The 27,851-nt window shown below is 41.5% G+C and overlaps 1 protein-coding gene across 1 annotated transcript; it reads right to left on the reverse strand.

Annotated features, from left to right (window-relative positions):
• Positions 1 to 1,987: 1,987 nt before the first annotated feature.
• Positions 1,988 to 27,768, reverse strand: GABRR3 (gamma-aminobutyric acid type A receptor subunit rho3). Its single transcript, XM_048494302.1, has 8 exons — positions 27,260 to 27,768; positions 20,393 to 20,505; positions 16,692 to 16,759; positions 14,389 to 14,612; positions 12,743 to 12,825; positions 10,954 to 11,091; positions 7,269 to 7,421; positions 1,988 to 2,146 (listed from the first exon to the last, which is right to left on the reverse strand). The coding sequence occupies exons 1-8, from the start codon at positions 27,391 to 27,393 to the stop codon at positions 2,019 to 2,021; spliced, it is 1,041 nt and encodes a 346-aa protein (XP_048350259.1). The 5' UTR covers positions 27,394 to 27,768; the 3' UTR covers positions 1,988 to 2,018.
• Between the last annotated feature and the right edge of the window lie 83 nt (positions 27,769 to 27,851).

Consider the following 27,851-nt stretch of genomic DNA (forward strand, 5'->3'; position numbering starts at 1 on the left):
ACACTATTCACCATACTGAGGAAATAGATAATCAAAAATCTGGCCTAAATTCCATGTCTTAATAGTGTACAATATGCATCAGCCCAGTCCAGCACTTTCATAAGCAGCCCACCTATAACCACAACCAACTGGTTTTGATAACCCCAAAGCCGTGACCATTAAATGCAGGGCGACAGTTGCAGGATTGGAATAGCCGCCACAAATATGAGGATAAACAAGCAGCGCTGCAATCAGCCTGCAAACCCATTCTAGTATACCTGCAGCCTTATATAACGAGTGAATCAGGCAGATACATCACAAGGCAGTCAAAACCACTTATTTAGAAATGTAGGAGCCCTGTGCCTTCCCAGAAGGAACAAGTTTGTAATAGGGAGAAAATCACTTCTTTGAGCATTTGAATCGGTTCATGCCGCAAACTCCGAGTAATCTCCTTTGCGACTGCGCGCTTCATTTAAAACACCAGCCGTGTCCTTTCAACGCATGACAAACCCAGTGCCAGCTACAGCAGTAAACATAATCCTGAATAGGTCACGATATGATTGTTCTGCAGAACTATTCTGCTCCACATTCCCTCTTTCAGGGGATCTTTTTTTTTTTTTTCCTTATGCGAGGTTCATCTAGATTGGCGATACTGTGCCTTTCCTAAACCTTCCTTCTAACGGATTGAACAAGCAACAACATCGCGTCCGGCCCACCACAGCACATCGAATGCCACGTTTTACTGCATCAATGCGCACGCTCCAGCGAACAAACGCAAAGAAATGATTACTGGCTGGACAGAGGCCGCGCAACCAAAATCCGTCATCTTATTTACATACAGCATTCTATTGAATATTTTTCGCGAAATGAACAATGAAGCGGCGTTTCATACACGCCACCTTTCCCATCGAAACACTGTAACTTTGTCTTGGTTTAAACACGCATACTCGGCACGCACAAACGCTTCATGCAACGTTCTCGCTTGAAACGCTGGTCAGTTGCATACGAACCGTATGTGTTAAATTACACAACAAGGCTTTCACGGCCAGGATCGAGTCTGGTGTTAGAGCTTCATTAGGAGGAGCCGAAGCGAAGGAAAGATTTTCTCCGATGCTTGCCCCATAGAAGGATTTCGATGATCCTGATAGATCTGATCTTAATGGATCCCTTCTTAACATGTTTACGGCGCTTAAACGCCAGGAGAGAATGTTGCTAGAACATGGCCATAAGGCACCGGAAACGCCGAAAGCACCTATGAGAAATCACATTCGCCGCACCCATTTTACCGTATCGATAGACGACGAATGCCAAACACCAAAGTGTGTCATTTGGGGAAACAGCCCAGTATTCACCGTTAACATATCACAAATGAACAATGATCAGAAAAAACAGCAACATTCGGCCTGCCCAACGACACCGAATTGTAAACGTGCGCCAGCGTTCAATCAAAAATAACTAATTGCATTTGATGGCACAGTTTCAGGAACTATGTTTCGCATGTCCTTTATTAAAAAAACCGGAGATGACGCCAACTGGTACGATAAACTGATAGGTTATGCAACCACCATAGCAAAGGAAACGATCAAATATTCTCCCGAATGGTAGCAATGATATGGCGTTAGCACAGTACGATGCCTGACCTCGGCAACACCTTGCAGCTGGCTGGGTAAAGTAGACATCAGTTTCTTCTTCTGCTACTTTGTGGCCTGCGGCATTGCATCATGATGGAGAGGGCAGTCCACAAACAGTAGTTATGGACAATCTTTCCATCTTTCAATATGACCCCTGACGCCGCCTAAGTTTCACATTGAAGGTCAAAGATCCCCGGATGGTGCCACGGAAGTAACATGTATGCCAACGCTGAGGAATGGCCGCGAAACCACATGCATCCAGTACCCAGCCCTGAAGGAAGTGCCCGTGCTCGGCAACAACATGCCGGTATCCAACCACCATAAGTATTTTCTGTGACAGATATACTGATGCATGTTTATACCTTCCCTTTTTTTCTAGCATTTCTTGCTCAAATGTGGTGAGATAATTTACAGCTGCATATTCAATGACAGACAGGAAGACAAAGAGGAAACTGATCCATAAGTATATATCCATGTTTGTAGACACTGAAAATACCCTGTGATTATGGTTGACATTGTCAGCACAGTAGTTATACCTAAGAATCAATGGGAAATACCAGTTAGCTCCTGCATTTGGTGAAAGTGTGCACAATAATACAAACTGTTTACAAAATAATACAAACTGTTTACAAAAGGCCGATGGTTGGTCTTCCTTTCCACCTTACTCAGAAAATATACATCACAGGGAATAATTGAGCACTCAAGATCTGTAATATTGTTGCTGATTTTCTACCAACTTTGGTTTGCTGACAGTGCAGGGTTAGCATTGACTTTCCCCCAAACTTTCATTGCTGTTCCCCTGAAAACACTGGAAGCAACCTGAAGTAGCTGATGTCAGCCTCCTCCTTGGGAAAAAGTATCTCAGTTCGGGTTGCATTATTCTCAACGAAAGCAGCAAAGCGACAGATGCAATGGGCCCTGTTGTGCAAAGTGGAAGAGCAGCCACTCCTCCTGCAATGGCTTTAGTGGGTTGTAGTGGTCCCCCCACCCTTGCCTGCAACACTTGGCCTGGTCCTGGGTCTGTGTGGCTTGGGGTGAGGAGGTGGCCTGAAGGCAGATGAGGGGTGAGGGTGGAGGAGGAGTGGTTTGGGGTGAGGGAGGACAAACAAGGAGGGGCTAAAGAAGAGAAACAGAGGAGCCTGAGGGCAGGAGGGCTGGGAGGCTAGGGGTGGCAGATTGGGAGGGGTGAACTGAGGCCTAACTGGGGAGGTGTAAAGGTGAGTGTTCTGGTGGGGCAGAGTGGCAAGGTGAGGCTTGGGGTGGGTGTAGGAAGGTTAATATTGGGGTGGGGAGGGTGGCAATGTGAGATGGGGTGGGGAGGAAAGGCTAGGTCACTAAAGATAGTTGAAAGTTGTGGCACAAGTGAGCAGATTAAATACACAGAGGCAAGGTGGAGACAGGTAGAGGATAAAGGTTAGGCTAGACCCAGTAAGGTTGGAAGGTAAGTTTGGATGGTAGAGACAAAGGAGAATGGATAGAGAGAGGTTGAAACGAGAGGCTTGGGGTGGAGGAGGCATGTGGTTAGGGGCACAGAGTGGCACACGAGTTTCCAAGGATCAGGAGGGGGGGACTCTAATGGCTGTGGAATGGAGGAGGTCGCCAGTCTCTGTAGCCTCCTAACATTGCTTTTGTGAGGTATGTATTTAATTTCTGAGTAGTGCCAGGTAGCCATGATACCTGCAGAGCAAACACACTCAGGAAGATTCTTCACAAATAAAGCAATGTGGAGCAGGAAGGACAACTCACTGTGGAGGAAAAATGAAAGTAAAAAAGTTTTAAGTTGGGCAGGCAAGGGCCAACATGGGCTGGTGGCTGTCTCCTTTCAAACACTTCCAGCATTTTTATTCATGCTGTGGACAAACAATGAGAGCCACAGAGTCCGCCAGATGTCTTATTTTGTTTGTGGAGAAAAGACCACTATTAGGGTGGTACAATAATGAATCATCCTGGAGTTACCTCACATACAGAGCCTCCTCCTAACACATTTCATGCATTATGTACAGTAGCTGCATCTAGAGGAGAAGATAGTAGTACTGAGACATAGCATGCCATAGGTTGGCTGATTGCATTAGAGCAGGCAAGACAGTTGCAATATTTCACCACTAGGACAGCCAGTACACCTAATCAGATGTGAAATTCTACAAACACATTACGAACACAACCCTCCTCATTTGTTAGATCCAAATGATAGGGTTTTTAACTATCAGAACACTAGTAACTGTATAGGCATATTTTGTTATGGTTTTTCACAAGCACACACACTTGGAAATTAACAGCTTTGCTGGAAGAATGAAGTTTGAAGGGTTTCAAGAAGGTGAAGAAGACATACTGTATACCAACATTCATGTTATCAGTCATGAATAAAACCCGTCCAGGTAATCAAAACCACCACTGCACCACATTTTCCATGCCTGCATTATTTGTGTATCTTACAAACACTGCAACAAGAATGGACTGTAACAGTACTGTTAAAGGGTAAGGGAGCCATCAAATAGCGTGTAGATATTGACATAAGATGGCAGAGCCCTGCTGTATTCTCCATTGATAAGATGGTAAGGTTTGCCATTACTTTGGAGAGAGAGAGAGAGAGAGAAAGAGAAAAGAGAGAAAGCAGGGCCTGGGGAAAGGAAGAGTGCTGCCAGGGCAAAGCCTGGGCTGGAAACCAACAGATGCAACTCCTATCAGGCAGCTTGCTAGTATCTCATGTGATACTGAAAGTTTTTTTAAAAAAATTGTCTCCCACTTTAAAACCATGACTGGAGGAAGTTTCATTGCAGGAATAATCCTTAGTCTGGAAGGAAGCTTCAAATTTTGCTTGATGGAATGGAGAGTATGCCATGATTCTTAACAGATACATTAATTCATGCTTTCTCTTTTTAAACCTATGGCTCTCAGGGGCATCCCTTAAGTAAGTAGAGTTATACTCACAGGCCAATCTCTGGGAATAACATTAAGGCTCTGTTAATGCAAGTATGAGTAATAGCAAATCAAACCATTCATTTGCAAATCTTCCAGCAATTCAAACATAGCTTTGATTCTGTAGAACTGCTATGGTTGAAGCAGTACTGGAGCATATGGACATGGGACAATAAAGCCAAATGTTTATTACTTCAGTCATATTGATTCTTGAGGGGGCGGGGGGGACAAACAGAAATGATAAGCTGCATAGTTTCTAGGTATTACTACAAAGAGTAATTAAAGAAAACATAGACCTTATTTACAGAGGCATAGCAAGGGGGGAAAGCACCTGGTGCACCGGTGTATCCTCTGCCCCCATCCCACCTCCCAGAACTCCACGCCAGTGTCCCCTTGGAATCACGCCTTTAAAGCGTTACACATTTAGCTTCACAAAATGAATCCTTGTCTATTCCCCTGATTGAAGGATATTTTCCTTGCATTCATAAAAAAGTATCATTCACTATCTTAAAGAAGATGTTTAAAAACAATATTTAATATCACATCACATGACAATATCACATGTAATGCCTACCAAATGATAGGAATGTGCATAGAAAGATAGGTATAACATGGGAAACTGGTTGAATGCCCTCTCTATCTCACCACAGCTGACTGTACCCCACTTCCCTGCCTTTGGCTCCTGCCTTCTTTCTTTCTGTCCCTTAGGATGTTTACCTTTGGGCTGCTTCATCTGTAATCTTTGTACAGTTGTCTCCTCCCCTGCCCCTTCAATCCCATCTCAGTCACAGGCAACTCATCAGCGGTCAGGACAGCAAAGGCTTCCACCAAATAATTGGAGCACCTATGGAAACATGGCCCAGAGTGATGGATGACTCTTGGCACAAACAGGAGTGCTTATTGGTTCTTAGTTTTCGTTGGCATTCTGAATTCCTTTGTTACAAATGAAAGGCCCCACACTTTCCTTCAGGGCTAGTTTCCAGACATTGTTGTTCTTTAATGCATGCTCACATTCGCTCTTGACATACTGCCAATAGCTTGGGGCCTGTTAAATGTTCCCGCTTCTTAGAGCAAGAAGTGTTAAGTGGCATGCAAGTTTATCTGAAATGAATGTGATGATTAGATGAGTGGCTGGGGATGAAACAAAGGTGCAGATGCCTTTTTTGCTATTCCTCATAAAGTTCCTTAAATTATGGGGTATTTGGAAGCGAGCACTTCCCCCTCCCCCATGGGTAATTTACATAACTGAAGAAGGCTTAAAGATAGAGGTGGGTTCTCCATGATAATTGCTCTGACCAGAGCGGACTGTTCATCATCCCCTGCCAGCATGATGCTGGCAGGGGTGATGGGAACTGTAGTCCATAACATCTGGAGGGCCGCGAGTTTGACACCTGTGGCTTAAAGGCTTGAATATGCACAGGCCCATTCTGATGTGAGCCCCATTTATAAGACTCCTCCCTCACTTTAAGACTCAGAGTCCCTCACAGTTTCCGGCAACCTTCCCATGAATAATAATGCATGCGAACATATGCTCTACTCCACCTTTAATAAAGAACTGGTTCTAGCATTCTTATACTTTCTGGAAGAAGACGAAGAAGAGTTGGTTTTTATACTCCACCTTTCTCTCCTTTGAGGAGTCACAAAGCAGCTTACAATTACCTTCTAGTTTTGCTAATGATTAATGCAATAAATGTAAAGTGTGTTGGCTAGATCAACCATTTCTCCCATGAAGAGTGAGTTCAACTTTTTCCTCTAGGACTGTTGAGTTCACAAGAAATGCACAGATAATCACACAGATAGAGGTATATCAGAATTATGTCTGTACTGATATTTTCAAAGTGGGGATGGGGGGGGGGGATTGCTTGCTTCTTTGACCCAGTGGACTTTATTTTTGTTTTGCATCTAACGCTATCTAAACCAGAGGCATCGAACTCATTTGTTACAAGGGCTAGATATGACATTAATGGGATTTGGTTGGGCTGGGCCCAGGGGGGTGGCTGCCTCAGATGGCCCCAGAATGGCACTTGGTGGGGGGGGGGGGCAGTGTGTGTGTGCCTGGACTGGCAAGCCTGCAGCAGGGTGGGATGGCTGACTTGAAAGGGCTTAACAGGCCCGCAAGCCAGCTAAGGCAACCTCCCACCCCACCCCACTCCCAATCTGGCCTGGCAAGTTTGACACCCCTGGTCTAAACCCTATTAAAAATGTGCAGTGCTTTCTATGCACCCATGCAAGTACTGCTGAGAACAAACTGCAGACTGCTGAGTTTTTATACCATCTCCTTGTACATTTTTTCTTTTTGCTTTCATTCCTGTCCCCCACCCTACCAATTTCGTTCCTGATTTTACTGAACATATAGCCTGAAGAAGAGTTTGAAGGAATTCAACTTGTTCCATAAAATGTGATGTTTAAATTAGTCCTAATAAAAGATGTTGCATGGCTGTTGCCTTTTTAGTTCCTTTAAATAGACAAGCATGAATACTTGCAGGCATGTTTAATATTCTCATAGCCATCCAAGATTAGCATACAATTTCACGGTACAATGAGAATATGCAAAAAGAAATTATGCTCCTTTTTTCAATCATCAATCAAATGTCAAAGTGCATAGGAAGAACAAAATAATGTCATCTCTCTGATTCTGATCTATTGACACACAATTTTTCCAAGCTAGTAATAATGTCAATAAACCTAACTCATTCTCTCACTTTTTAACACACTCCAGAATATCTTTATGCGAGAACTTACCCAGTGATACTCTAGCAGGAACAGCTCTTCGGTCAATCCAAAAAGAAACCCATGAAAGCATCACCATCAGCATCGATGGAAAATAGGATTGTAGAACAAAAAAGAAAATATGCCTTCTTAGGCCAAAATTTATAAAAAGTCTATTGTACCATCCTGTTGAAAAATAAACAGAAGTATCACTGTCCTGTGTCTCTTCCACGCTGCTGTGCTGAATGCTTCCTGCCCCTTTTACTTACTTAAATGTCTTTCTTTAATATTTGACCCTAAAGTATTTTGCAACAGAAATATAAACTGAAGTCCTTAGAATTTGGAATTGCCTTTAAGTACTGAAGCTTTATTCCCACAATATCTGTTGGCTTAAAATCCTTCAAGTCCTTAAAATTTACCCAGTTGGCTTCAGATCACTGACACTGTGAAGAGAATACATCATAGCTACATTCTGAAGAGCTACTTCAGATACACTCCAAAGTTTGCATGTACAAGCCTGGATTTTTGCTTGTTTCGTCTTTGAATTTCCAAAGCAATCTGTCATGATGACACTTGAAGAGCAATTTGATTACTGGATCAGCAGCGCCACCTAGGGGACACTGCTTACCTAGCTACTAACACAGTACACGGAGCAACAATAATATGGCTTAGGGCGAATTAAAGGAAGACATTGTAGCTGCAGAGACAGGAACTTGCTTTTATAGCAGATATCAAATTAATTGCAGGGGAAATCCCTCACAGTAAAGGAAACTCTAAAAACATATCTCAGTTAGATATTTCCTACATTTTGCCACCCTGAGAAAGTTGTTTATTTTTAACTAGAGCTTTATATATGCAATTGCTTGAACTAACTTTAATGACAAATATGTTTACTAACTTATTTTTATCTTCTTCAAATGACAAATATGACTTTCTAGCTATAAAGGAGATGGTACAAAACAGACTGCTAATTATACTAGGAATTACATTTCAAAATAATATATGTGGAATTGTGACCTGTATTGTGTAATTCCTGTAAATAAAATTTTGCCAATTAATCTATAAAAAATTGACTTGGTATATGTGAAAATTATTTTACAATATATATAATCTGTATGAATTTATAATATTTAATATTAAAGTCCTTCTAATGTACTCATAATTATTAAACAGGCATATTCTTTGTGTAAAATGTCTAAGATCCAGCCATGGTCAACATGTACAAAGTAGTGCAGGGTCATGCCTGCTGGGCTCTGGGCTCACTGTACTGACTGGGTAGAGCCTCCACAAAGATGATCTGACCAACATGGGGGGGCGGGGAGGGTGTATGTGAGTGTCACAAGCAGAGCCAGTGAATGCAGTCCTGCTCTCCCTCCATATTCCCAGAATTGTTAGTGATCAGCATGAGACTATACCATCATCAACTGATTATGTAGATTATTGCAGCAAACAGTGCAAAGTAGCCAGTTTGAGCCAAAGCATGGTCCTGGGTCCTGAATGTAGTACATAGTATCAGGAGTCAGGATGTGATAACAGATAGTATGCTTCTGACCAGGTCAAGAAGGTCTTTTTTTCATTACTGAGTAACAGTATGAAAAATCTTCCAAGTCATATAAGGCAGCACCATTGTATTTACTATTATGGCTAAGTATATGTTAATGATTCTCCACAGGGGTTATACAGACCCCTTAGGAGCAGTCTACAAATTTTAGGTGGTATTCAGAATTATGATGGGAATTTTGAAGTTTAGGCATCACATTGCTCACACTTGCAATGGCAGCCAGTGAAAGACAGTTGTGTTTTACTTCTCACTATGAATTGAGGACAAAATCCCAGATCCTGGATTTCTACCACAAAAAATGACACACAACAGACAAGAGTCAAGCCTAACACTGAGGAGTTGGATGATGACTGTCAGGCATAAAATGTACCCGAGATCTGAAAAAGCCCACGAACGGGCACTCCTAGTTTTTACTCTCAAAGGGGTTGTGGTATAAAGCAGAAATATTGTTGTGTAGAGAGAACTCATATATTATGAAGAGCACAAACAATCCACCTGAATATAAGAAAATAGTATTCTAAGGGCTTTAATATGCCTATCATATCACAAAGATGCCTCATACAGAATCAGACCACTGTGGTCCATCAAGGTCAGCACTGTCTACTCAGTCCGGTCACAGCTCTCCAGGGTCTCAGGTGGAGCTCTTCCACATCACCTCCCAACTGGAGATATACGATGTGCAAGGACTATATAAAATACACAAATGTGTGTAGCAAAACTATAAGCATTAGCATGGGACGAGGAGGTTAGGAGAGAAAGTAGGGAGGAGAAACAGTGTTTAAACTGGACTTTTGTGGATTTTCCAGACTGGTAGTTTTTGCTATGAAGAAATCACTTCCCCCTCTCCTTGAGGTTTGAAGGGAACATTTAAGCTTTTTTTCGGTATCACAGATATGGAAGTCTTAAAAGGATAGGAGAGCATCAGGAGGAAGATTCCTGGAGGTGACAGGAAAACTTCCTTGACCCAGACTGACCGGGTCAAGGGTGTGGGGACTGATAATTGATAAAACACTTGGGAGCAAGGAGGAAGCTCTTTTTTGGCCGGGGCTATCAAAAGGGACAGAGCTCTTGCCTGAGGGCAGGAGGAGACAACCGTTTTGGCCATGTGCTTGCCTGTGGAGCTGAAGGACATCTTCCAGGTAATGGAAGATCTGTAGACAGTTGTAACAACTACCTATTCTATTCTAACAACTGATAGGGTATGTACTAAAGAATGGACAAAGGAACTGGATTTATCCCTCATTTCTTTTGAATCCCTTGTTCAATTCTAGTGCTATGCTAAACATATGCTTGTAAACACTTTCTTTTTTAATAAATACTTTTAAATGCTAGATGCTGGCAGCAGTTCAGAGTTTGAAAGGAAACTGGGGGCGCCCCCCCCCCCCCCCCCCCCCGGGTGGGAAATGCCTACAGAGTTCAGGCGGTGGCAGAAATTATCCAAAAGAGAGAAGCCTTTCCAGGAGAGGTTGGGAACCCTTGGGAGAAGGCTGGGTGGAATAGAGTCTGCAAGTCAAAGCAGGCCTGTTCTGTCACATTTGCTACTAACATTTTACCTGCATCTATGTCTGGCGTCTTCAGAAGGATGTCACAATAAGATTCCACATCTTACCATGATTTGCTTCTGAAAATGCCAGCCATGGATGCAAGTGAAACATTAGGAGCAAACACTACCAGGCCAAGTTCGCACAAATTGGAAAACCCACAACAGCCAGTTGATTCTTCTGGCTGTGAAAGCCTCTGACAGTGTTTAACCTTCTCCAAAATGGCTGCTTTTCTGTTGCAGCTCTCTCTGAAACAAGTTTTCTCCTTATAGGGTTCTACATTGGGGGAGGGGGTTTGCACCAAAAGAAATGGCAAGGAACAGCTAAGCCGACAACTGGCATCTTCGAGCCACACAGTATATTTGTTCATTCATGCAAACCTGAACCAGCAGTAGGGGCAAGGAACATCATATCTGTTGTTCTACATTTTAAAAAATGCACTTACAACATACATAAATAAGTAAAAGTGGAAGCCTAATTCCAGATAAACCTACTGCAGAGAAAGAAGATCAGTCTATTTGGAGAACAGTTCTTGAGCATCAGGCATTTTACTTACTGCTCTTATTTGCTAATAGAGGGTTAGAATATCAGTATTTTCACCTGTCAGATGCTATACCTGTGCTGTAGAATGCAAGTCCACTAGAAGCACTGAACTCTTCAATGAAGAACTGAGACAGGGAGATGTGCTCATCTGTGCTGAGGGATTCATTGCCATGCTTCCAATAAAGCATCACGTCTTCTTCATTGTATGCATCTGTGAAAGGGTTAAAAAAATGAATGATAGTGTGATCTTGTGTTAAAAGCACATACATTTTAAACTTAAAATATATTAGAAATAAACAGAAAATTCTGAACATGGATAGCCAGTGTTCTTTAGTGATAGTCAGAACTTGTGCATGGGAGTTTGTTTATTTTCTATTAATTCCAAAAATAACTATTTCGTTATTGGATTGTTGTATGTCATTTTGTTTCATTATTATTTATTTCATTATGGTTTCATGACCATAATACCATTTTATTATTATCCTTTGGTTCCAATGAAAGATGCATATGGATACCATTTGGGGGTCTGTACCCCCATGGTTTTCCATCAAGATTAGACAAAAATCAGAGGGGGTCATAGTATTCCTGGAGGGCATGCATAGTGCCAAGTTTCAAATAGACAGAATAAAGTAGCCCTTTTCGGATGCAATGAAAACCAAGCATGTTTAACATTCAAGTTTATGGGAGAAGTGATTGGAAAAATTCCACACCAACAGCACTATAGCCACATATATTGAAAAACCGTACCATTAGGAAAAGGCAGACTGATGGGGCAAGGGCATTTGGTGATGCAAGAAGACGAAGGCATTTGGGCAGGCAGGCATCAGTAGGTAGATTTGCTTGGATGTGGGACAAGGTTTGGAGAGCAGTAGGCAAGCAAGAGACTCCAAGAGATAAATTGGCATGGAAAGGCAAGCAATGTGGGACAGAGAACAGCAAAGTCCCATCCATATCCTTCAGGAATGAAATACCTCACAGATGTATGCAAGCTTAGTGACGTCAGTTTGCAGTCAATCAAGAAAAGTCTGAGCCTCTCTTTCTTTTCCTCTCTAAGGGAAACTATTCCCTATCTATCCCTTTCATTAGGACAGTGGCATGTAGAAGAAGATGGTCCTTCACATCTATATCACATGGTGGTTGTGAAAACAAATGAAGAAAAGGAAACCATGTATATTACTCCAAGCTCCTTTCTGGAAAGCCAGAATAAAAAATGTGATAAAGAGGGGGGAAAGGGGGCATCCTGGCTTTGATCCTATGCACTCTACTATATCCCCATCCTCACCATCACTGTTCTTGGTAGGATATTCTCAAACATATTTGCAGAGCCTAGTGAAGTCTTAAGAGACCAAATGCTCTTGTGTATTTCATTTTTATTTATGTGATGTAGTGGTTAAGAGCGTACGACTCTAATCTGGAGAACAGGGCTTGATTTTCCACTTTTCCACATGAAATCTTCTGGGTGACCTTGGGCCCATCACAATTCTCTCAGAACTCTCTTAGCCCGCGTGGAGGCAGATAATGGCAAACCACCTCTGAATGTCTCTTGCCTTGAAAACCCTATAAGGTCGCCATAAGTCATCTGTGCCTTGACAGCATGAACGCACACACACATTATTTATAGTCTGCCCTTCTCTCACAGGTTCATGGCAGATTACACAGAATGAGACAATACAATGAACAAGGTTCAATAAACAATGAAATAGGATTTGGATTGCAGATCCAACCAGAAGTCTAAAAAAAAGAACTAAAAAATAGAAATGAAGCAGAGCATAAGTGTTAATGTGAAATATAACGTTAAGTTATATTTCTATTTAAAAACATACATATGCAGATACAGAGTATAAAAACCAAGACAGACTTACAGCTTTCCAGTTCAAGAGAGCAGTTTTGAGTGTCAAGTGGGAACCTACTGAAGTCCATGAAGCACATAGCTGAAACAGTTATTCTGTCAGAAACATAATACAGTAAATTAAAAAGTAACCTTTACTGTTGAAAACTTAAAATTGAGGGTGACATTCTAAAGTCAATGCACTGATACATTGAGAAGAAATTCAACCACTGGGGCAGAAAAGAAGCCCCTGTGCTCTTTCCTCTATTGCCAAGGTGAGAAATGTGTGGATTGAAAGTCTTAAGTGGGCAGCCTCTTCTTTTCCTCAGCTTCTGGAGATAGGCTTTCTCTTATAAAATTGTAAAAACTCAAGTTCAAGTTCGGCCTTTGTCTAGGCATGGTCATGCCAGATGCCCATCTCCTATCATATACCCCTCTTTTCCACAGTCTTTGGGAACAATTATACATCATTCTATTTTTCCCCTGATTCGTCACCTCAGCTGTTTAATCTTTTCCCTTCATACACAGTTTCCAAAGCTAAAAGTGGGGAGAAATAATTAATTGGTTGAACCACCGTTTATTGTTAATTAATACTGTCCAAAAGTCAAAATTAATTCACATTTAGTGTTGTGCAATTGTTTGGTCTTGAATGTTTTGAGGACAGGAGGGTAGAAAAGAAGAAACATGGATTTCCAGAACAATGGAAAAATTCAGCAGGCAGGAAGGCAAGGTCTGACAAGAGCCAAATCTAACAATGAAATGGACACACTTAAGACCAGGCAAAACCTAACTGACATGTTCATAAGACCACTATTTCTGGGGGGAAGCCATGACACTTAGCAACTTAAGGGGACACTGTTACCCAGGCAACTTTTTATCTGTAGTTCTAGAAATATTTCTAAATGTGAACATGACCAATAGTGTGGAGATCAAAGAATCCACACAATGGGGCCAGATACAGGTAAGAACTGTCAAATCTGCTTTTGCTGTTTGAGTTGTGGATGGGATACTGTTCAAAACATACCTAATTATCATGGATTTCCTAGAGTTCTTCTATGAATGGCAGGACTGCCACTCATGGAGTACAATCTTCTTGCCTCTCAACTCCTGCAGCAGCCTAAAATGTCCCCCAATCCTGTTACTGGAGGTCTCCCTCTACAGAACTAATAGCTGAATATTTGGGTCTTGCTAGAAGAGGTCCCCAATCCTTGCTCTTAAATCATGCGCTAAACACTGTGGGATCTAACTGTCCCTCCTAGGGCACACAGAGCCAGAGAAAAGGTGTCAAACCCACCCCCACCCCCAATACACATCACTTTTTCTGCTGGCAAAGGTTGTGTGGAAGGGAAAATGGGAACTTCACTCACTGTTCTTCCTCATAGCTCCAAGGGAACAAATGCTTATGAAGTTGAATTATTTCTCTCCCCACACCCCACCCCACCCCTCCCCTGTACATCTGACTACAAGGCCAGTCATTTGCCCAGGACCCAACACATCTTGAGTGTATTGTGTAGGTATGCCCTGCCTGACTAATGGAAATCTGTGGCTTTCATGGGCCCTGTTAAACAAACCTTCAGTTCATGTTCTTTATGAGTCTGTATCACAATGAACTAATATTCATTCAGCTGTGTTTGCTCTCCGGAAAGGGGGGGGGGGTAGAGAAACAGACACCGTGCTTACCGCAAACTGAAGAGTACATTGCCATCTGGGTAGACACGTAACATCACATTCTCCACAGTTGTGTCATGGATGAATGATCTTTTGGAGTGCACAAAAAATATATCAGGTACCCAGATCTTTTTTATGAGTCTTCCATCAAAGGTCATGCTTTTATTTCGGGTACTAGGAAATGAGAGTCTCTCATCCTTCCAGTAGTGTCTCAGGTATAAAGTCATGGTGAAATCCTTTATAGAAAGAAAATGTATAGGAAATGGAGAGGGATGTTTTTTTAAAAAAATCACCAGGTATGAATTAGTGACTGTAATACTGTTTGTCAAAGTACCCAATGCTAAAGATTTTGAGTTGGGTTCACTCTATGTTGTATCACCTTAGCACTAACTCAGAAAAAAGCATTGTAAGATCCTTGATGGGATTCTTCCCACGATTTCTTTAAAAAAGAAATTGAAGCTGCAAAGGGCCCTGATTTAGACCGAGGTCAAGGGAGGGGAAGGAGCTCAACCCCATCCCCCAGCCCTCTGAACCCTTGCAGCTTCATCATGAAACCACCCCCTCCTCTGGTTTATTAGCTTAGGGAGGCAAAAAGACAGGCACCCTGTCTACTTGTTTTTCTTTCCAGTGTCAGAGTCACTGACCCCAATTACTATCAGCAACTCCACTAGCTCCCCCTGCCCCATTCATACCAGAACCCTAAACTGATACTTTTTGCTACAATGGTTAGACCACAGCCCAGTTATAAACTCAGATTAACGTAAAGTTAGTATTCTAAGAACCGAGTATACATGCTGTCCCTTCTTTCTGTCTCTGGCAAAGCGATATTTTCAAAACAATTGGGTTCAGACGCTCTGCACTCCCTTACGACACCACTTTTGCAAACCCAAGTTTTTTTTTAAAGTAACAGAGCAAGGATAAAGCTCCTCAGGAAGCACAGCACAATGTTCACAGGCTATGCAATTGTAGGCACATGAAGGATGAAGAGGTTCAGTGAATGTCAGCGCCATTCACAAAGATCACATTTCACAAAGATCACAAAACAACTGCAGAAATGTAGCAGCAGAAAGAAAATAGTTCTTAGTTGAGGAAATCCAGTAGCCTGACTGATGCAATGTTTTCGTGTGCCACACATGCTTTACATGATTAGTAGTTTTCTCTGAGAGTTGGTAAAGCAAAGCAGCTAATGGAATGAGCTATGACCCCCAGTTCAAATCTTGTCTCTGCCCTAACCTTAGACAAGCATCTGCCTAAGCATCATCACATACACCCAAACACAGGTAATAATACTGGCCCACCATACAAGGCAATTTAATATTTGGACATTGAAAACATTGTGTAAATGCTATGATGCTGTAATGTAAAAGGGTAACCAGGTGAGCGACAAGTTCAGAAAAAAAACCAAATTCCCAGAGCTGCGACAACTGTTATATATATCCTATACATTGAGAGCCTGTGAGGTGCAATGGTTGAGAATGGCAGACTCTAATCTGAAGAACTAGCTTTGATTCCCCAGTCTTCCTCATGAGCAGCAGACTCTAATCTGGTAAACCAGGTTTGTTTTCCTCCTCATGAAGCCTGCTGGGTGACTCTGAGCAAGTCTCAGTTGTCTCAGAACTGAGCCATGACCACATGGTATATAAATGGTTAAGAGACAATGAAAATATTATTGGGCTCACACAATGGAGTACCATTCATACAATGTCACAGTATTTGGGTAAGCATTGTTCAAAAATAGGGCTGTCGGCTTTCTAACTGGTCCATCTAGAATGATGCTCTTTTAATATCAGTTTGATCTGCAGCAATCCTCAGGTGCTGCTATTTAGTTTCATGTCACGTAAAATTCAGCTACATTTTTTGGCATATTAAACAACTATTAGATCAGTGGTTCTCAACCTTCCTAATGCCGCGACCTTTAACACAATTCCTCATGTTGTGGTGACCCCCAACCCTAATTTATCCATTTTACAGATGGAGAGCATTGATGCAGAGAGTCTTAGGTGACCCTTGTGAAAGGGTGGTTTGACCCCCAAAGGGGTCCCGCCCCCAAGGTTGAGAACCACTGTATTAGAGGGATAGAAGATTTTTTAAAGTAGAGGATTTTTCCATCCATCCTCTACTTAAAAACCTCCAAAGGAGATTCCACCACACTCAGAGGCAACATAATCCACTGTCGAACGGCCCTTATTATCAGAAAGTTCTTCCTAATGTTTAGGTGGAAGCTCTTTTCCAGTACTTTGAATCCATTACCCCTTGTCCTAGAGCAGCAGAAAACAAGCTTTGCTATAGCCATGACTGGATGATAAAAAGCTTACCATGTCAACTTCTGAAATGCTGTCAATACTTTCGATTTGTACATCAATGCCTACTGGTATCGGTGACCCTTTAAACAACCAAGGATACAGTTGTGATTATTAGGCATGTAAACTGTAAGCTCTTAAAAAATTAAGGCTATGTAACTACTAACAAACAGGAGATACACAAGGGTTTGCATTTCATTTTCCCCTTTCCTGGCTGCTATTGAACAGTGGCTAGCAGTTGAGCCTGGGTGAATCATGCAAGTTGAGTGGAAGCAAGTTGCTCAGTAGCTGCTGGTAGGCCTGGGCAAAACAGACTGGGAAATGGTCCTGCCCGTCTCCCTGCCTTTCCCTGACAGAAACCAAGGCTTGAAGGCTGGCGGTACTGTTGTGGTTGCCTAGCCATGGCCACTGAGGACATTCATTTCTTAAAGCTACAGGAGGTGCTGCTATCATTTTGGGAGGTTAACTCCCCCATTTTCTTTTAAGATTGCAGATTTTTCTTCAGAGATCTGTCTTGTCTGTCCATAATGCCAGCCTCTCAATTTAAGTTAGGGGCCATGTTGCAACTTAGATATATTGATAAGTTTAAGTATTCCGATTGTTGCTCAGTGGTGTAGCGCCAACAGGGCCGGGTGGGGCTCGACGTCCTGGGCGGAGCAGCGGAGGGCGCATGGCAGGGCCACAGAGGGGGTGTGGTGGGGATGTGGCATGGTGTTCCAGGGGCATTCCGGGGCATGGCGGGGGTGGACGGTGCCCTTGCAGGGGTGCAGCGCATGCACCTCAGGCACAGTTCACCCTCGCTCCACCTCTGCTGTTGCTTAAAGTTGTAAATAAAATAATACCTGTCAATTCCTTCAGTGTGATATAGTTCTGGAATTGGAATAGCAATGGCATCAGTGTTTCAGTGCCAGTATTTGCCCTATCCTTACAAGCAGAGTGACAGGTGCTATTGCCTGAAGGACAGCTCTTTGTAGAGGGGTGGGGACAGGAGGACAGAAGCATCTGACAAAAAGCTGACTTTCTGTTTGGTTTGTGAGGGGAATTGGCCATATGCTGCCTACTGTTTAACAGGGGCTAAATGCTGTCCTTTCTTTCTACCTCCAGGTTGTTTGAAACAGTACGATTTTCAAAGTCAAAAACGGGTCAAGGTTCAAATTGAATAATATTGATCAATTGATAAATTCTAGGCAATGTTTCACACATTAAATCAAACCCAAAATAATGAGAGATACAAACAATAACAAAGTTTAAAATCACAATAAGAACTGTATATTTCTTTCCCCCTTTTTGTGCATTATTCTAAAAAGAAGACAAAATGTGTCTTGTGTCAGTTGGCTTGTGGTAGCCCTTTCATTGGTCTGTTTTGATATGCTGCATTTCCTGTGTGAATTAGCATTCAAATAACAAATAACAGTATACTACACATTCCAGACTTTATAACAATCTTGGAAGATTCTCATTTTCATTAAAAACTTTGTTTTATACATGCACAGAACAGTTATGCTTTTGAGAGTACAGAAACAAGCTTAATAATATGGATCTCCTGTGCCTTGTTTAACTAAAACTTATAATAATCTTATGTTCCTGTGTTTTGTCATGATTTCTATTCTTTTTCCAGGTTTTGGAAACAGATAATTCACAAAATAGGTACCACTGGTTTAATATCTAAACAAAAATTGTTGAGACCTACATTTTATCATCCCTCCTATTTCATTCCTTGTTCTGGATCTCAGCCACCAACTTTATTACAGTTTTTATTTTTTAATCATCTGATGGTGTGTATCCATCCATATGAAAACATCTACAGACTTTTGGATCAAAAGTCAAGTGCCAAGCCTTTAACATTCCCAACAAAACTCACTGTGTTTCCTTCACATATATATAGTCCAATAAAACTACAGGAAAAATCAGATTTTGTTACAAAGAAATAGCCTATTTCCACATCATTTTAAAGAGTGATTCCTAAATAATATTTAAGAAAATTTTCCAACAAACATGGAACTTATTTCTGCATTTTCTGTATTTAAAACCTTCTTGGGAAAATTCAGTTTGTTTTTCTAGATGGTCTGTAAAGAATATAATAGAAACATATGGATGTTACATAAGATTTTAAATGAGGTCATGCAGTGCCTGGGACATTTTTAATCAACCATTTCATGGCTGCTTAAGATTGGTAAACCATTAATTATTGACACTCATAATCTAATTAGTAACTGAGGGAAAACAACACAACCAGAGAGACTGTTGCTGCTAAAAGCATTCCTTTGATTTTGATGGAATTATTCAGTTGTACATTTGTCTTATTTCCTGTGAGAAGATGTAAGTTATAGTCTCCCTGAGAATTCTAATACTGGACTGTAAGATCTTAGCATCAGTTTCTGTGGTCGGATTTATTGGTAGCTATATCTTGTATGTTAAAAGATTATTACAACTGATCACAAAAAGTATATAGTATACTTTTCACAACATTTTGTGGCATCTTGAAGACTAACACAATTATATTCCAGCATAAATTCCATGAATAAAAGCCCATAAAGGCTATTACTGGAATAAAATGTGGTTAATATTAAAGGTGCCACAAGATCTCTTTTTATCTTTGCTGCAACAGAGTAACATAGTCAACCCTAGGAGTTAACTTCCCAGAATTGTGTTGCTCCAAAATATTAGGGGAAAATAAGACATCTGAATGTCAACAGCTCCCTTGTCAATAGCTCCCTGTGATTGAATGCAAGGTTCTAGCCAAGCCAACAAGACAGCAATGTGTGCAAAGTGAATCCCGAACTTTACAGGAATAGGTAAAATGGACAGATTCTCCATGTATACTTTCCTGAGCTTCTTTGATGACACATGGGCAGATAGGAATTTAATACATAAGCTGTAGTGGAATGTTGGAAGTGGTAAAACTCAGGTTCAAATCCCTACATTAAAGCTTTCTTGGGCCTTCCCATACCTCAGCCTAACCTGGTTCACAGGGTTCTTGTAAGGATAAAGTGGCAGAATTATGTATATTTCCCTGAGTTCCTTGGAAGAAGGGGAGGATAGAAACATAACTTTTATATATATATAAAATATAAATATATAAAATATATATAAATATATATAAATTACGTCCTCATAAATTGTCTGTTTATATTATCCCTATGAAGAATCCCTATCTCTGGATATGCGAATTAGTAATTTCACACCTAATGTCTTTATCATTCAAGTGCAACAAAGTGAGTCAAAGCTAGAGGAATTGAAATCAAAGAGCACAATAAAAAAGCCAACAAAACACAAATAGATATTTTCCAAGGATATATTTCAATGTATTTTCCATATGCCAATCTGACATAATGAGGAAGTGTTAATTCCCTTAAATATCACAAAATCTGCTACCATGTTACGTAATGTAAATAATTACATTGACTTCAAAGAAATTACAATAAGGGTAAAATAAAATGAGTTGATAATTAGTATTTCAGGATATTCCTTCATAATCATTTCCAGCTGTATAAATGTAATGCTAATACAGACTACAGTGGTTTGGCAAAGGTGTCACTCTGCCTAGGATTGCCCTGTCATCTAATGTCGTTTTCAATTTAAACTGCAGGGAAAAGAGCATACAGTTAAACAGCTGATCTCGTTTTTAAATGACCTAGTTGATTGGGGACTGAAACGCTTGCTGCAGAAGAAGGAACAATTCACAAGCATGGAAAACCAAGGGCAACAACTCTTACCTCCAAAGCTAGGTCTCAGTGCAAAATCATGGTCTTCTATGCGGAGAAGCTGTTCTGATTTTATGGGCCGCATTTTGGTGCTGTCCAGTTTTCTCATCTTAAGTTCTCGTTTGCTACATTAAAAAAAATTATTTGGCTGTTTTAAAAATTCTACACATACTAAGTTCTCTCAAGCGGCAATGAAAAATACAATTAGAATTACAAAATGCTTAAGGATCACAGCAATTAAAACAATTAAATCAGATTACAGCCTACTAAAATCTCCCAATTACATGAAACAGTGGAATGATGTAACAGGTCAGTTTAAAATGGTCACCTACTCATCTTCCCGATGCCTGTTGCAATAAAAATACTGTAACTCTTTTCAGAAGCTGCTTTAGACAGATGAAATGTCTACCCAAAGGAGCTCCCCTAGGGAGAGAGTTCTAATCCTTCTGACCTTAAAGGAACAAGAAACACTGTGAGTATTTTTGGATGATACATCAGCCTTGGATCCATTCCAAACTGGCTTCCATTCTGGCCACAGGACAGAGACCATGCTGATCACCAACATGGATGAGTTCCATCTCCAGCTGGATCAAAGCAGGTCAGCACTTCTGCTACTTTTAGACCTCAACACAGAATTTGGCATGGTCATCTACAATCTTTTGACCCACTGCCTCACAGTTGCTGGAGTGCAGGGTATGGCTTCACAATGGTTGATCTAATTTCTCTGGGATAGGAAACAGTGGGTAGCATTTGTAGAGGGGATGTCTCAGTGGCATCCTCTCATTTGTGGAATGCCACAGGGGGCAATCCTTTCCCCAATATTATTTAACATCTATATGTGACCCCTGCCTCAGCTGATTAAGACTTTGGGCTGGTTTGTTATCAATATGCTGGTATGCCACTACCCTTGATATCTTGGCCCAGTGTCTGGAGGTTGTGGTAGAATGGTTGAAACATAGCAGATTGAGATTAAATCTAGCAAAGACTGAGGCCCTGTGGCTGGGACGAAGGGTGCCAGAACAGGGACTCAAACTGCCCAATTTGGATGGTAAGACTTTAACACCTGCCCCTTCTGCCAAAAGCCTGGGTGTGACTTTGGAGTCCTCCTTATCCATGGATGCCCAAGCTCATATACAGTCACCTGGCCTTTATCCATCGCTGCCAGGCCCCCATCTGTCCCGTTCAGACCTTGCCAAAGTGATTCATGCAACAGTTACCTCCAGGCTAGATTGTTATAATTCACTCTATGCTAGCCTGCTGTTGAGATTGCTCTGGAAATTTCAACTGGTCCAGAATGTGTCAGCAAGAGTGCTCACTGGCATTCTGGTGAGGAAGCATATAAGACTGGTCCTCCACCAGCTGCACTGGTTACAAGTTGAATTCTGTATCATTTTCAAGGTTTTGGTGTTAACCTTTAAGACCTTAAGTGGTCTGGGTCTGTCAAATCTTTGAGACAGCACCTCTCCATATTGCCCATGGAGGGCCCTTTGGTAACATTTTCCTGGCAGTCCCTGGCCTCAAGGACATACAGCTGGCCTTCACAACAGCCAAGGCCTTCCCAGCTGTGACTCCCATCTGGTGGAATTTGTTGCTGGCAGATGTTAGGGCCCTGCGGGATATTAACAATTCTGCAAGGGCTGTAAAACCAAAATGCTGAGGCTGCCATGGATATATTACATCATATGGGCCCTTGAGTTTTGTATCCTTCCTCCTTTCCCACCCTAATAGCTAAATCATAAAATAGAATGGGATTGGGATGATCTATCATATGGATATTGGAAGATCTTGATATTCAAATCGCTATCTGTGAATGCTTTTAAATGTTGGGATGTTTTAATGTTTATATATTTAATTGTTAAATTGTTTTATGATTGAAATTATGTGTGTTAGATGCCTGAGCCTGGCTGTGGCCAGGGAGGGCAGGTTATCAAAGTGAATAAAATTGAAAAATAAAAATAAATACAAAGGTGGAGCTCTTCTGAGGATTTTAGGAAATGGGAGAGTTGGAAAGTCATATGTCTTCCAACAGAATAGAGGCTATTCATCAAATACCAACAGAACAGCCAGAAATACAAACAGATACACCCAAAGATGGCTTAGGATCATGACTGTTTTAGCAGAAAATACCTATTGTCTATGTCCAGGTCAGAGAAGCCGCACAGTTTTCAAAACCTGGTAAACTGTGACTTTTCCTCTGCCTACGTTTTCCCGGCAAAGGAAATCATGGAGCATTTTGTTTTCTTCAGATTTCTTTGCTCCTCCCAACCTACAAGCATCCACTCTCCCTTTTTTGGTCTTCCCTGTGAGCTTCTATATGTTCACTCTGTTGCTTCCCAAGGCTTGGCTAAGGACGCTTCACAGGAGGGTAATCTGTGTACACAGAAAACCACGGCAAGTAATGAATGCAAAAAAGTCTTGTACCAACATTTAAGATGATTTGCTTGTTATAATCCTAAAATATTTCTCAAGGGGCACAGTCTTTCTCAAGAGACCCCGCTTCATTGTCCTCAGCAAGGCATGCAGAGGTCAAAAGCACGGACTTGTCAAATCACATACTGGCGGCTGGCCAACGTGAATGTTCACTATTAATATTGTGGTAACCTTATCTCCAGATAAAGCATGGACTACAATTCCCATCAGCCCCTGCCAGTATGACCATTTGGCCATGCTGGCAGGGGATGATGGGAATTGTAGTCCATAACATCTGAAGTGCCAAAGGTTCGCCACCACTGACATAGAACCATGAACTGAAGATGCCAGGAACTTCAACCTAGCAACCGTAAAGAGCCAGTGATCTCACATGACACCCCAGCCTTGCCTTGATTCAAACTGGCAGCAATATTTTTTGAGCTCAATAAGCAGCCCTGTCTCCTAAATTGCTTGATCATTATTCAAAATATGCTGATGTTTTGTTATTGGTGGGCATGGTTCTAGCCAAGATGGAAACACTGTTTGCACACCATGGTGTTCCCCACTTGTGACTATGCTTCTTTTGCTAGATCAACGACGAAACAATTTGTTTCCAACTGGGGAATCTGCTTTACACATTCCAGCCCTGGCTACCCCCAGACCAATGGTCAAGTCGAACTCATTGTCCAAACCATCAAATATACCTCCAAAAAACGTTATTAGATGGTTCTCCATTTAGCTTTACTGACTCTAACACTCTTCCTGGTGGGGAACATTTTGTTCAGCACTCTGCCAGCCACATCAGCAACACTGACACCCAGAATGCTGACTGATGTTTGTTGAAAGATAAAGCTCCAGGAGACAGGATGTATATCCTGCATCAGTTACAAGAAAAATGGCTAAGCCATGTTCTTATACAGTGGAAACACTTGTCAGAAACATATTGAAAGAATAGGAGGCAACTGATAAAAAATTGTTCCCCAGCACATGCAGAACTTGATAAGGCAATCCCAGAACAGATCTCTAATGAAGTTCCAGACCAGCAATAAGAAGGTAGTTACATGCCACTTGCGCTTCCAGAAGAAGATGGCATTCGAGCTGAAGGTGTTCATCTTACAAGTTGCCTGCCCATGGTGATCAGCCTCTGCAGTCCTCATGCTATGTATGTCATTGCCTGCTTATAGTGGGCAAACTCCTGGCTTATAGTGGGCAAACCCATCCCCCACCTTTGCTAACAGAATGAAAGGGAATAAATGGGGGTGGCGATGCTCAACACAGGAATGTCACTTCTGGGTGAAGAGTTGGAAGTGACATTGCTGCATAGAGCTTAACTGTAGGAATTGGCAGGATCAGGGTAAGGTTGCCAGATTCAGGCTGGGAAACTCCAGAAGAGTTGGGGGTAGAGCCTGAGGACAGGGACTTCAGTGGGGTACAGTGCCATAAGCTCCATCCTCCAAACCAAACATTTTTCCTAGGGTGACTAATCTCTGTAGACTGGAGATAAGGTATAATTCTGGAGGATCTCCAGGTGCCGCCTAGAGGTTAGCATTCCCTACAATCCTACCTTGTGTCCATTATAAACATTTTCATTACAGTCTCTGGGCAAGAACTACCAAAGCCTTCCATGGCAGCCTGACTAGATTCAGATAGTAAAAAGGAGAAAGCCTGAACAACAAGTAAAACCTGGGCTGAATGTATCTAGCTTGTAATATAAGAGAAGTGCTAGAAAAGATGGAGTAGATTTTTAAATGTTGTGGGCCAAAATAGTGCATCTCTGAAAGAACCCTGCAGAATATGTCTTTGTTATTCTTAAGAGCATGAGCAAATAATCTAGCAAATACATAAACAAAGTTAGGTTGACAGGCCTCTGAAAGAAATATTTTTGAAATGATCGTCAGGCCAACGGCATGCTGTAACTTCCAGGGGAAACCTAGAAGTTATGTCAGTCCTCTCTAGGAAACCCCAAGTTTTCTGGAAACTGATGTCATGCTGTTGTCAATGGCTATCCCTCAGTCTCCTGCCTGTCAACCCTAAAGACATGCTCAGGTTTAGGCCTGTCTGGCAGACATATTCTTGACAGTATTGACCTGATACCTCATGTGAAGACACATTTTTGTTTCTTCCCTCCAGAACTCTACAGGGTTGCCTGTCAACTGTGACTTGATGATGTTGTAATGGTTAAGAGTGGCAGGGTATAGTGGTTAAGAGAAGCAGACTCTAATTTGGAGAACCAGGTTCGATTCCCCTCTCCTCCTCACAACGCCTACGGGTGACCTTGGGCCAGTCACAGTTCTCTCAGAATTCTCGGCCCAGAAGGAGGCAGACAATGGCAAACCACCTCCAAACATTTCCTGCCTTGAAAACCGTACAGGATTGCCATGTCAGCTGTGATTCGCGACGCAAAGAAAAAAAATCTGAATTGTTTAAAATATATTAATTCAGAGAGCCAGTGTGGTGTACTGGTTAAGAGCGGCGGACTCTAATCTGGAGAATTGGATTAGATTCCCCACTTCTCCACATGAAGCCTGCTGGGTGACCTTAGCCCAGTGGTAATTCTCCCAGCCCATGTGGAAGCAGGCAATGGCAAACTATTGCCTTGAAAACACTACAGAGTCGCCATAAGTCATTTGTGACTTGACAGCACACACACACACTAGCTGGCCATACCAGTTTCCTCTGACAGCCATCATCCTTCCATTGAGGTACTCCTTCCCTTTTTTACTTCTTTTGGTGCTGCCATTACTGGGAAAGCAGCTGTCTGGAAATATACTAAGAGTTTCTGGGGCTTATTTAATGTATTACGTATACACCCTGATCAATGAAAGTTTACTCAAAAGTAAACTCAATTGAGTTTCAGTGTTTACTTTCAAATGCATAGGATTGCAGCCTTAAATAAAAATCTCCTATATGACTTCAGGCCTCCATGAATTATATTACTGGCTCCTCACTTTAAAATAAGCTTCCAGTCAGATAGGAAGGTATCATGTTTATCCAATGAACAGTGAATACTGGATCCCAGAAAATAATTTCTGTGATTCATAGAACAGGATAACAGGACAACTGTGGAAACAGATTTCTTATCACCCTGCCTGTATGCCCCACTCAGATTGTTCCTTATTCTCTTTTGGAAGGAAGTACAAGACATCTGGTTCATGTCAGCAGTAACTGAACTCATATCTCAGCAGTCATCTCATCTCACACAGCCTTCCGAGCACGTAAGTTATGTATGTTTGTTTTGAAACTGTTGTTTTTTTAAAAAAAACACAATCCCTCCAATTCAAATAACTGGAAGTGTATATAAAATTGAGTGACCCCTGTAATGTACATGGACACCTCCACAGAATAAGAGATAGATGATGACCTCTCTGCTTCCAAAAGGATTGTGAGGTCCTCCTTTGCCACTGTCAGGGGATGGGCAGGTAGGGTTTCCTGACCCAGGAGGCTGGAAAACTGCTGGAGATTTGGGGAGGAAACTTGAGGAGGACAGGGACTTTATTGGGTTACAGTGCCATAGAGAAAATGCCTTTGAAGAAAATGAATGCTTGGGAGGGAGATGATTGCTGTAGTCTGGAGATGTGCTGTAATTCCAGTGAATCTCCAGTTCCTACCTGGAGGCTGGCATCCCTAGCCCTGACCATGCCTTGTGGAGGGAGTGGGTGGGTAAAGGAAAAGACAGGAAAGGAAGATGCTTTTGAACCTATTTCTGTAAGATGATCTCATTCAATCATGTCTTGTGAATGTAGTATATTGGGAATATTTTCTGAAAAACTCCAACATAATTTTATGCAATTCCAATTCATCTCTGTAGGATTATCAGGAAGATATATCCAGGGGATTGTGACACAAACGTACATAAATTTAAGTCTACAAAGTGCTGGGATTTAGAGAGCAATCCTAAAGAGGTCCCCCAGACTCCACTCAAGTCTGTTCAATTAGGCTTACTTACAGCAAAATGTTCTTAGGATCACACTTGGAGATTTTGATAAAATAATTTCACATTCATATTATCAAAATTCCAATGTTACTGTATTCCACTCCTTTTTTCTTTTACTCCAGCCACCATAGCATCCAGGTTTAAGAAGAAAAATATAATAACACATTATAACATCAACATAGAAATTAATATCTCACCAAAAACAATTTAAGCTTCTTTTGTGAGATTGTTTTAGCATTCCACATTTTTGGGCTGTCCTTTGTGCTAACTAATACCCTTGTAGCTAACAGATGGTTACATAATATGCTCACACACTGTACATAAAGAAAGATTATGAACAAATATAACACATTAGGAAAGGGGAAATTCTGTTACTGCTTTTGCTGATTTAAGCAGCATTTGTGCCTTCTCCTTCCTGTTATTTCTGGGTTCTGACAAACGGATGAAATGATCAGATTGTTTGTCGGGTGATGTGGTCCAGAAAGTGAATACATAAACAGACAGCAGCCATGATGCCAAACATGCCTCTTGCTCACCTGTTATGCCTTTTCGCGAACGACCTTTGAGGATGATGGTGGTGGTAATGGTGGTGGTGATGGTCACTGTGACTGATTAAAAGGACTGTCGGCCAGATGCAGGTGAAAAGCAACAGTTTTATTACAAGGACCATGTCTTCCAATCACCGGAGTGAAACCAGCTCAATCAGCCCACATTAATAATCTTTCATTCTGGTGGTCTGGTTATTATGGAAGATCATACGGTGGAAAAGATGCAGGTAATATGAGGCATCGCTGACTGTTGGAGGCAAAAGCATCTCAGCTTTCATTCTTCTTTAACTTCTCTTCTGTCTGCAGTTTTAAAAATTTATTAAAATCCACATCATTGGGTTTTGCTGTCCAGATGCTGCAGTTTTAGCATTATAAGTCTAGTAAATATGACACAGAATACTGTTCATCCCATGCCCATCCATTCTTTTGTCATCTCCAGATTGTATTCCTCTCCAGTGCTTTGCCACCCACTCAGAATACCCTTTGATGGAGTCTTAGCGCAACAAAAGGGTGATGTCAAACATTTAATCCCTTTAATCTCCCACGACACCATGCACCAAAAAAAAAAAAAACAGAAAAA

This window comes from Sphaerodactylus townsendi, linkage group LG04, assembly GCF_021028975.2.
Source record: "Sphaerodactylus townsendi isolate TG3544 linkage group LG04, MPM_Stown_v2.3, whole genome shotgun sequence".
NCBI lineage: Eukaryota > Metazoa > Chordata > Lepidosauria > Squamata > Sphaerodactylidae > Sphaerodactylus > Sphaerodactylus townsendi.